The 12,799-nt window shown below is 45.5% G+C and overlaps 1 protein-coding gene across 1 annotated transcript in view; it reads left to right on the forward strand.

Moving 5' to 3' along the window:
* Positions 1 to 12,799, forward strand: part of LOC106594277 (TBC1 domain family member 1) — a 47,582-nt gene that overhangs the window by 31,829 nt on the left and 2,954 nt on the right. The window contains exons 9-11 of the mRNA XM_082973924.1: positions 1 to 35; positions 6,967 to 7,126; positions 8,476 to 8,645. The exon at positions 1 to 35 is cut by the window's left edge and continues 109 nt beyond it. Of these exons, the coding sequence (XP_082830050.1) occupies positions 1 to 35; positions 6,967 to 7,126; positions 8,476 to 8,645 (365 nt within the window). The remainder of the gene's footprint in view (positions 36 to 6,966; positions 7,127 to 8,475; positions 8,646 to 12,799) is intronic.

Raw genomic sequence — 12,799 nt, forward strand, 5'->3', positions numbered from 1 at the left:
GCAAGCAGTACAGACCAGACATGATTATACTGCAGGTACTACAGACCAGACATGATTATACTGCAGGTACTACAGACCAGACATGATTATACTGCAGGTACTACAGACCAGACATGATTATACTGCAGGTACTACAGACCAGACATGATTATACTGCAGGTACTACAGACCAGACATGATTATACTGCAGGTACTACAGACCAGACATGATTATACTGCAGGTACTACAGACCAGACATGATTATACTGCAGGTACTACAGACCAGACATGATTATACTGCAGGTACTACAGACCAGACATGATTATACTGCAGGTACTACAGACCAGACATGATTATACTGCAGGTACTACAGACCAGACATGATTATACTGCAGGTACTACAGACCAGACATGATTATACTGCAGGTACTACAGACCAGACATGATTATACTGCAGGTACTACAGACCAGACATGATTATACTGCAGGTACTACAGACCAGACATGATTATACTGCAGGTACTACAGACCAGACATGATTATACTGCAGGTACTACAGACCAGACATGATTATACTACAGGTACTACAGACCAGACATGATTATACTACAGGTACTACAGACCAGACATGATTATACTGCAGGTACTACAGACCAGACATGATTATACTGCAGGTACTACAGACCAGACATGATTATACTGCAGGTACTACAGACCAGACATGATTATACTGCAGGTACTACAGACCAGACATGATTATACTGCAGGTACTACAGACCAGACATGATTATACTACAGACCAGACATGATTATACTGCAGGTACTACAGACCAGACATGATTATACTGCAGGTACTACAGACCAGACATGATTATACTGCAGGTAATACAGACCAGACATGATTATACTACAGACCAGACATGATTATACTGCAGGTACTACAGACCAGACATGATTATACTGCAGGTACTACAGACCAGACATGATTATACTGCAGGTACTACAGACCAGACATGATTATACTGCAGGTACTACAGACCAGACATGATTATACTACAGGTACTACAGACCAGACATGATTATACTGCAGGTACTACAGACCAGACATGATTATACTGCAGGTACTACAGACCAGACATGATTATACTGCAGGTACTACAGACCAGACATGATTATACTGCAGGTACTACAGACCAGACATGATTATACTGCAGGTACTACAGACCAGACATGATTATACTGCAGGTACTACAGACCAGACATGATTATACTACAGACCAGACATGATTATACTACAGGTACTACAGACCAGACATGATTATACTGCAGGTACTACAGACCAGACATGATTATACTACAGACCAGACATGATTATACTACAGGTACTACAGACCAGACATGATTATACTACAGACCAGACATGATTATACTGCAGGTACTACAGACCAGACATGATTATACTGCAGGTAGTACAGACCAGACATGATTATACTACAGGTACTACAGACCAGACATGATTATACTGCAGGTAATACAGACCAGACATGATTATACTACAGACCAGACATGATTATACTACAGGTACTACAGACCAGACATGATTATACTGCAGGTACTACAGACCAGACATGATTATACTGCAGGTACTACAGACCAGACATGATTATACTGCAGGTACTACAGACCAGACATGATTATACTACAGGTACTACAGACCAGACATGATTATACTGCAGGTACTACAGACCAGACATGATTATACTGCAGGTACTACAGACCAGACATGATTATACTGCAGGTACTACAGACCAGACATGATTATACTGCAGGTACTACAGACCAGACATGATTATACTACAGGTACTACAGACCAGACATGATTATACTGCAGGTACTACAGACCAGACATGATTATACTGCAGGTACTACAGACCAGACATGATTATACTGCAGGTACTACAGACCAGACATGATTATACTGCAGGTACTACAGACCAGACATGATTATACTGCAGGTACTACAGACCAGACATGATTATACTACAGGTACTACAGACCAGACATGATTATACTGCAGGTACTACAGACCAGACATGATTATACTGCAGGTACTACAGACCAGACATGATTATACTGCAGGTACTACAGACCAGACATGATTATACTCAGGTACTACAGACCAGACATGATTATACTACAGGTACTACAGACCAGACATGATTATACTACAGACCAGACATGATTATACTACAGACCAGACATGATTATACTACAGGTACTACAGACCAGACATGATTATACTGCAGGTACTACAGACCAGACATGATTATACTGCAGGTACTACAGACCAGACATGATTATACTGCAGGTACTACAGACCAGACATGATTATACTGCAGGTACTACAGACCAGACATGATTATACTGCAGGTACTACAGACCAGACATGATTATACTGCAGGTACTACAGACCAGACATGATTATACTACAGACCAGACATGATTATACTGCAGGTACTACAGACCAGACATGATTATACTGCAGGTACTACAGACCAGACATGATTATACTGCAGGTACTACAGACCAGACATGATTATACTGCAGGTACTACAGACCAGACATGATTATACTACAGACCAGACATGATTATACTGCAGGTACTACAGACCAGACATGATTATACTGCAGGTACTACAGACCAGACATGATTATACTGCAGGTACTACAGACCAGACATGATTATACTGCAGGTACTACAGACCAGACATGATTATACTGCAGGTACTACAGACCAGACATGATTATACTACAGGTACTACAGACCAGACATGATTATACTGCAGGTACTACAGACCAGACATGATTATACTGCAGGTACTACAGACCAGACATGATTATACTACAGGTAATACAGACCAGACATGATTATACTGCAGGTACTACAGACCAGACATGATTATACTACAGGTACTACAGACCAGACATGATTATACTACAGACCAGACATGATTATACTACAGACCAGACATGATTATACTGCAGGTACTACAGACCAGACATGATTATACTGCAGGTACTACAGACCAGACATGATTATACTGCAGGTACTACAGACCAGACATGATTATACTGCAGGTACTACAGACCAGACATGATTATACTGCAGGTACTACAGACCAGACATGATTATACTACAGGTACTACAGACCAGACATGATTATACTACAGGTACTACAGACCAGACATGATTATACTGCAGGTACTACAGACCAGACATGATTATACTGCAGGTACTACAGACCAGACATGATTATACTGCAGGTACTACAGACCAGACATGATTATACTACAGGTACTACAGACCAGACATGATTATACTGCAGGTACTACAGACCAGACATGATTATACTACAGGTACTACAGACCAGACATGATTATACTGCAGGTACTACAGACCAGACATGATTATACTGCAGGTACTACAGACCAGACATGATTATACTGCAGGTACTACAGACCAGACATGATTATACTACAGGTACTACAGACCAGACATGATTATACTGCAGGTACTACAGACCAGACATGATTATACTGCAGGTACTACAGACCAGACATGATTATACTACAGACCAGACATGATTATACTACAGACCAGACATGATTATACTACAGGTACTACAGACTAGACATGATTATACTACAGACCAGACATGATTATACTACAGACCAGACATGATTATACTACAGGTACTACAGACCAGACATGATTATACTGCAGGTACTACAGACCAGACATGATTATACTGCAGGTACTACAGACCAGACATGATTATACTGCAGGTACTACAGACCAGACATGATTATACTGCAGGTACTACAGACCAGACATGATTATACTGCAGGTACTACAGACCAGACATGATTATACTGCAGGTACTACAGACCAGACATGATTATACTACAGACCAGACATGATTATACTGCAGGTACTACAGACCAGACATGATTATACTGCAGGTAATACAGACCAGACATGATTATACTGCAGGTACTACAGACCAGACATGATTATACTGCAGGTACTACAGACCAGACATGATTATACTACAGACCAGACATGATTATACTACAGGTACTACAGACCAGACATGATTATACTGCAGGTACTACAGACCAGACATGATTATACTGCAGGTACTACAGACCAGACATGATTATACTACAGGTAATACAGACCAGACATGATTATACTGCAGGTACTACAGACCAGACATGATTATACTACAGGTACTACAGACCAGACATGATTATACTGCAGGTACTACAGACCAGACATGATTATACTGCAGGTACTACAGACCAGACATGATTATACTACAGGTAATACAGACCAGACATGATTATACTGCAGGTACTACAGACCAGACATGATTATACTACAGGTACTACAGACCAGACATGATTATACTACAGACCAGACATGATTATACTACAGACCAGACATGATTATACTACAGGTACTACAGACCAGACATGATTATACTGCAGGTACTACAGACCAGACATGATTATACTGCAGGTACTACAGACCAGACATGATTATACTGCAGGTACTACAGACCAGACATGATTATACTACAGGTACTACAGACCAGACATGATTATACTACAGGTACTACAGACCAGACATGATTATACTACAGGTACTACAGACCAGACATGATTATACTGCAGGTACTACAGACCAGACATGATTATACTACAGACCAGACATGATTATACTACAGACCAGACATGATTATACTGCAGGTACTACAGACCAGACATGATTATACTGCAGGTACTACAGACCAGACATGATTATACTACAGGTAGTACAGACCAGACATGATTATACTGCAGGTACTACAGACCAGACATGATTATACTGCAGGTACTACAGACCAGACATGATTATACTACAGGTACTACAGACCAGACATGATTATACTGCAGGTACTACAGACCAGACATGATTATACTGCAGGTAGTACAGACCAGACATGATTATACTGCAGGTACTACAGACCAGACATGATTATACTACAGGTACTACAGACCAGACATGATTATACTACAGACCAGACATGATTATACTACAGACCAGACATGATTATACTACAGGTACTACAGACCAGACATGATTATACTGCAGGTACTACAGACCAGACATGATTATACTGCAGGTACTACAGACCAGACATGATTATACTACAGACCAGACATGATTATACTACAGACCAGACATGATTATACTACAGGTACTACAGACCAGACATGATTATACTGCAGGTACTACAGACCAGACATGATTATACTGCAGGTACTACAGACCAGACATGATTATACTACAGGTACTACAGACCAGACATGATTATACTACAGACCAGACATGATTATACTACAGGTACTACAGACCAGACATGATTATACTGCAGGTAATACAGACCAGACATGATTATACTGCAGGTACTACAGACCAGACATGATTATACTGCAGGTACTACAGACCAGACATGATTATACTGCAGGTACTACAGACCAGACATGATTATACTGCAGGTACTACAGACCAGACATGATTATACTGCAGGTACTACAGACCAGACATGATTATACTGCAGGTACTACAGACCAGACATGATTATACTGCAGGTACTACAGACCAGACATGATTATACTGCAGGTACTACAGACCAGACATGATTATACTGCAGGTACTACAGACCAGACATGATTATACTGCAGGTACTACAGACCAGACATGATTATACTGCAGGTACTACAGACCAGACATGATTATACTGCAGGTACTACAGACCAGACATGATTATACTACAGACCAGACATGATTATACTACAGACCAGACATGATTATACTACAGGTACTACAGACCAGACATGATTATACTACAGGTACTACAGACCAGACATGATTATACTACAGGTACTACAGACCAGACATGATTATACTGCAGGTAATACAGACCAGACATGATTATACTACAGACCAGACATGATTATACTACAGACCAGACATGATTATACTGCAGGTACTACAGACCAGACATGATTATACTGCAGGTAATACAGACCAGACATGATTATACTGCAGGTACTACAGACCTGACATGATTATACTACAGACCAGACATGATTATACTACAGGTAATACAGACCAGACATGATTATACTACAGGAAGTACAGACCAGACATGATTATACTACAGGAAGTACAGACCAGACATGATTATACTACAGGAAGTACAGACCAGACATGATTATACTACAGACCAGACATGATTATACTACAGACCAGACATGATTATACTACAGACCAGACATGATTATACTACAGACCTGAAATGATTATACTACAGGAAGTACAGACCAGACATGATTATACTACAGGAAGTACAGACCAGACATGATTATACTACAGGAAGTACAGACCTGACATGATTATACTACAGGAAGTACAGACCTGACATGATTATACTACAGGAAGTACAGACCTGATATGATTATACTACAGGAAGTACAGACCTGACATGATTATACTACAGGAAGTACAGACCTGACATGATTATACTACAGGAAGTACAGACTTGACATGATTATACTACAGGTACTACAGACCAGACATGATTATACAACAGGAATTACAGACCTGACATGATTATACTACAGGTACTACAGGAAGTACAGACCTGACATGATTAACGAACGGTCCACCACCCAAAGGACATCCAGACAACTTTGACACAACTGTGAGAAGCATTGGAGTCAACATGGACCCAGCGACCCTGTGGAACGCCTTGTAGAGTCCATGACCTGATGAATTGAGGCTGTTCTGAGGGCAAAAAGGGGGGTGCAGCTCAATATAGGGAAGATTTTCTTTATGTTTTGTTCACTCAGTTTATGTCGTCCCCCCCACTAGATTCAGATGTACCAGCTGTCCCGTCTCCTCCATGACTACCACAGAGATCTGTACGTCCATCTGGAACAACATGAGATTGGACCTTCTCTCTACGCCGCTCCCTGGTTCCTCACTGCCTTCGCCTCTCACTTCCCTCTAGGCTTCGTAGCCAGGGTGTTTGGTAAGTTACGTCTAGGCTTCGTAGCCAGTGTGGTTGGTTAGTTACCTCTAGGCTTCGTAGCCAGTGTGGTTGGTCAGTTACCTCTAGGCTTCGTAGCCAGTGTGGTTGGTTAGTTACCTCTAGGCTTCGTAGCCAGTGTGGTTGGTTAGTTACCTCTAGGCTTCGTAGCCAGTGTGGTTGGTCAGTTACCTCTAGGCTTCGTAGCTAGTGTGGTTGGTTAGTTACCTCTAGGCTTCGTAGCTAGTGTGGTTGGTTAGTTACCTCTAGGCTTCGTAGCCAGTGTGGTTGGTTAGTTACGTCTAGACATCGTAGCCAGTGTGGTTGGTTAGTTACGTCTAGACATCGTAGCCAGTGTGGTTGGTCAGTTACCTCTAGGCATCGTAGCCAGGGTGGTTGGTTAGTTACCTCTAGACATCGTAGCCAGTGTGGTTGGTTAGTTACGTCTAGACATCGTAGCCAGTGTGGTTGGTCAGTTACCTCTAGGCATCGTAACCAGGGTGTTTGTTCAGAGAGGAGAGAGTAATGTTGAGTGTTTTAAGTAGGAATTGAAAGGGGTAGAGGATTAGGAGGAGGAGGAGGAAGAGGAGGAGGAGTGTATTCTGTCAGTTGTTTGTTTTGAGTTGACCTCTTCCTATGAAGGCTTTCCATTGTTTTGTTCCAGAATGTTTCCATGTAACTACCTGTGACTTAAGGACATATTTTTCGGTCTGCTGGCTCGGGTTCATATTTCAAATTCAAAATGTTTCCTTTACCAAGGAATCTCCCTCCCTGTTGTCCTCCCTCCCTCCCTCCTCAAACCTGCTCTCTGGCCTGTCTGTCTGTCTGTCTGTCTGTCTGTCTGTCTGTCTGTCTGTCTGTCTGTCTGTCTGTCTGTCTGTCTGTCTGTCTGCCTGCCCATCCTCCCCGTATTTGTTTGAATCCCCCTCTGACATCAAACTGCAGCGTTTATCAGACAGCTGATCAGCTCCCAGTCAACACTGATGCCTACTGTGGTCATGTAGTTACCTCTCCTCCTGAATTTGCTCTCTCTCTCTCTGTCTCTCTCTCTGTCTCTGTCTCTCTCTGTGTCTCTCTCTGTCTCTCTCTGTCTCTCTGTCTCTCTCTGTCTCCCTCTGTCTCTCTCGCTCTGTCTCTCTCGCTCTGTCTCTCTCGCTCTGTCTCTCTCGCTCTGTCTCTCTCGCTCTGTCTGTCTCGCTCTGTCTCTGTGTCTCTCCCTCTGTCTCTCTCCCTCTGTCTCTCTCCCTCTGTCTCTCTCCCTCTGTCTCTCTCGCTCTGTCTCGCTCTGTCTCTGTGTCTCTCCCTCTGTCTCTGTCTCGCTCTGTCTCTGTCTCTCTCTGTCTCTCCTCCAGACATGTTGTTTCTCCAGGGGTCGGAGGTGATCTTCAAGGTGTCCCTAAGTCTTCTGGGTAGTCACAAGCCCTTGATCCTACAGCACGACAGTCTGGAGTCTATAGTGGACTTCATCAAGACGACATTACCGAACCTGGGACTGGTCCAGATGGAGAAGACCATCAACCAGGTAGACTGGTGGGGAGGTCTATAGTAGACTGGTGGGGGGGGTCTATAGTAGACTGGTGGTGGGGGGGTCTATAGTAGACTGGTGGGGGGGGTCTATAGTAGACTGGTGGTGGGGGGGTCTATAGTAGACTCGTGGGGTGGTCTATAGTAGACTGGTGGGGGGGGGTCTATAGTAGACTGGTGGTGGGGGGTCTATAGTAGACTGGTGGGGGGGTCTATAGTAGACTGGTGGTGGGGGGGTCTATAGTAGACTGGTGGGGGGGGTCTATAGTAGACTGGTGGGGGGGGGTCTATAGTAGACTGGTGGGGGGGTCTATAGTAGACTGGTGGGGGAGGGTCTATAGTAGACTGGTGGGGGGAGGGTCTATAGTAGACTGGTGGGGGGGGGGTCTATAGTAGACTGGTGGGGGGGGTCTATAGTAGACTGGTGGGGGGGGGTCTATAGTAGACTGGTGGAGGGGGGTCTATAGTAGACTGGTGGGGGGGTCTATAGTAGACTGGTGGAGGGGGTCTATAGTAGACTGGTGGGGGGGAGGGGGTCTATAGTAGACTGGTGGGGGGGGGTCTATAGTAGACTGGGTTAGACTGGTGGGGAGGTCTATAGTAGACTGGTGGGGGGGTCTATAGTAGACTGGTGGTGGAGGTCTATAGTAGACTGGTGGGGGGGGTCTATAGTAGACTGGTGGGGGGGTCTATAGTAGACTGGTGGGGGGGTCTATAGTAGACTGGGGTTAGACTGGTGGGGGGTCTATAGTAGACTGGTGGTGGTGGTCTATAGTAGACTGGTGGTGGGGGTCTATAGTAGACTGGTGGGGGGGTCTATAGTAGACTGGTGGGGGGGGTCTATAGTAGACTGGTGGGGGGGTCTATAGTAGACTGCTGGGGGGGTCTATAGTAGACTGGTGGGGGGTCTATAGTAGACTGGTGGTGGGGGTCTATAGTAGACTGGTGGTGGGGGTCTATAGTAGACTGGTGGGGGAGGTCTATAGTAGACTGGTGGGCTAGTGGGGGGGTCTATAGTAGACTGGTGGGGGGGCGGTCTATAGTAGACTGGTGGGGGTGTCTATAGTAGACTGGTGGGGGGGGTCTATAGTAGACTGGTGGGGGGCTATAGTAGACTGGTGGGGGGTCTATAGTAGACTGGTGGGGGGTCTATAGTAGACTGGTGGGGGGGGGTCTATAGTAGACTGGTGGGGGGTCTATAGTAGACTAGTGGGGGTCTATAGTAGACTGGTGGAGGGGGTCTATAGTAGACTGGGTTAGACTGGTGGAGGGGTCTATAGTAGACTGGTGGGGGGGGTCTATAGTAGACTGGTGGTGGGGTCTATAGTAGACTGGTGGGGGGGTCTATAGTAGACTGGGTTAGACTGTGGGGAGGTCTATAGTAGACTGGTGGGGGCGGTCTATAGTAGACTGGTGGGGGGTCTATAGTAGACTGGTGGGGGGGTCTATAGTAGACTGGTGGGGGGGTCTATAGTAGACTGGTGGGGGGGTCTATAGCAGACTGGTGGGGGGTCTATAGCAGACTGGTGGGGGGGCGGTCTATAGTAGACTGGTGGGGGGTCTATAGTAGACTGGTGGGGGGGTCTATAGTAGACTGGTGGGGGGGTCTATAGTAGACTGGTGGGGGGGTCTATAGCAGACTGGTGGGGGGGTCTATAGTAGACTGGTGGGGGGTCTATAGTAGACTGGTGGGGGGGTCTATAGTAGACTGGTGGGGGGGTTCTATAGTAGACTGGTGGGGGGTCTATAGCAGACTGGTGGGGGGGGGTCTATAGCAGACTGGTGGGGGGTCTATAGCAGACTGGTGGGGGGGTTCTATAGCAGACTGGTGGGGGGTCTGTAGCAGACTGGTGGGGGGGTCTATAGCAGACTGGTGGGGGGTCTATAGTAGACTGGTGGGGGGTCTATAGTAGACTGGTGGGGGGGGTCTATAGTAGACTGGTGGGGGGGTCTATAGCAGACTGGTGGGGGGGGTCTATAGCAGACTGGTGGGGGTCTATAGCAGACTGGTGGGGGGTTCTATAGCAGACTGGTGGGGGGTTCTATAGTAGACTGGTGGGGGGGTCTATAGCAGACTGGTGGGGGGGGGGGTCTATAGTAGATTCAAAAATTCTCAATTCAAATATTTAAGATTCTTGAAAATATATGTGTAATACATCAAAATAAAGCTTAACTTGTTGTTAATTCTGCCACCGTGTCAGATTTCAAAAAGGCTTTACGGCGAAAGCAAACCATGTGATTATCTGAGTTCGGAGCTCAGCAGACACAACATTACAAACAGTGACCAGCTAAGTAGATTAAGTCACGAAAGGCGCGCTCTCGGTCTCGCGCAGAAAAGAGCTCTGAGGACATCCCACTATCCACTCACTCAATGTTGTCATTCTCCCTCATTTTTCAGAATAAAAGCCTGAAACAATGTCTGAAGACTGTTCACAACTAGTGGAAGCCATAGGGAACTGAATCTGGGTCCTATCCCTTTAAATGGTGGATAGGCTTTAATTGGAAACATAGCCATTTCAAAGTAATGGCACTTCCTGGATTGGTTTTCCTCAGTTTTAGAAACTTCAGAGTGTTTTCTATCCAAATAATTATATGAATATTCTAGCTTCTGGGCCTGAGTAGCAGGCAGTTTACTCTGGGCACGCTTTTCATCCGGAGGTGAAAATACTGCCCCCTACCCCTAGTGAGGTTAACAAATGACACTTTATTAACAACAGACACTTTATTAACAACAGACACTTTATTAACAACAGACACTTTATTAACAACAGACACTGGAGAACACAGACACTTTATTGACAACAGACACTTTGTTAACAACAGACACTTTATTAACAACAGGTACTTCATTAACGACGGACACTGGAGAACGCAGACACTTTATAACAACAGACACTTTATTAACAACAGACACGTTATAACAACAGACACTGGAGAACACAGCTATACCACAGACACTTTATTAACAGCAGACACTTTGTTAACGAGACACTTTATTAACAACGACACTATTAACAACAGACACTATTAACAACAACACTTTATTAACAACAGACACTTTATCAACAACGACACTGAGAGACAGCGGTGTGTTTCCAGTATTTGGCGGGGGAGTGGTGCTCTCAAAACACTACTTCCTGGAAACAGAGAACTTCACCCTTGTACCACATTACACACACACACACACACACACACACCTCACACGCTCACTCGCACTCTCTCTCACACGCTCACACTCTCACACGCTCTCTCTCTCACACACACACACACTCTCTCTCACTCTCTCTCTCTCACACTCTCTCTCACTCTCTCTCACACTCTCTCTCACTCTCTCTCTCACTCACTCTCTCTCTCACTCTCTCTCACACGCTCTCTCTCTCACTCTCTCTCACACTCTCTCCTCTCTCTCTCTCTCACACACACAACACACACACTCACAGACTCACACAGAAACACACACACAGAAACACACACACAGAAACTCTCTCTCTCTCTCTGTCTCTCTCTCTCTCTCTCTCGCTCTCTCTCTCTCTCTCTCTCTCTGTCTCTCTCTCTCTCTCTCTCTCTCTCTCTCTCTGTCTCTGTCTCTCTCTCTCTCTCTCTCTCTCTGTCTCTGTCTCTCTCTCTCTCTCTCTCTCTCTCTCTCTCTCTCTCTCTCACACACTCTGTCACATTCTCTCTCTCACACAGAAACACACTCTCACACGCTAAAAGGTTCAGCCTGTCTGTTTCAGGAGGCCTGAGGATACTGATCATTTAACAACTGAGTTACAGCGATTACAGCCCCCAGGTGGCTGGTGGCACCTCCACTGGGAGAGGACAGGCTCGGAGGGAAACGCTGTGGAACGGAATCCATGGAATGGAATCAGCTACACCAACCCTGTGGTGTCCATGTTGATGCCGTTCCAGACATTATTATGAGCTGTCCTCCCGTCTTCAGGGGGCCCCCCCCTCCCCTGAGCTGTCCTCCCGTCTTCAGGGGCCCCCCCCCCTCCCCTGAGCTGTCCCTCCCGTCTTCAGGGGGCCCCCCCTCCCCTGAGCTGTCCTCACCGTCTTCAGGGGGCCCCCCCCTCCCCTGAGCTGTCCTCCCGTCTTCAGGGGGCCCCCCCCTCCCCCTGAGAGCCAGACTGAATGACCTCTTCAGGGCCCCCC

The sequence above is a fragment of the Salmo salar genome, chromosome 04, assembly GCF_965601325.2.
Source record: "Salmo salar chromosome 04, fSalSal1, whole genome shotgun sequence".
Taxonomy (NCBI): domain Eukaryota; kingdom Metazoa; phylum Chordata; class Actinopteri; order Salmoniformes; family Salmonidae; genus Salmo; species Salmo salar.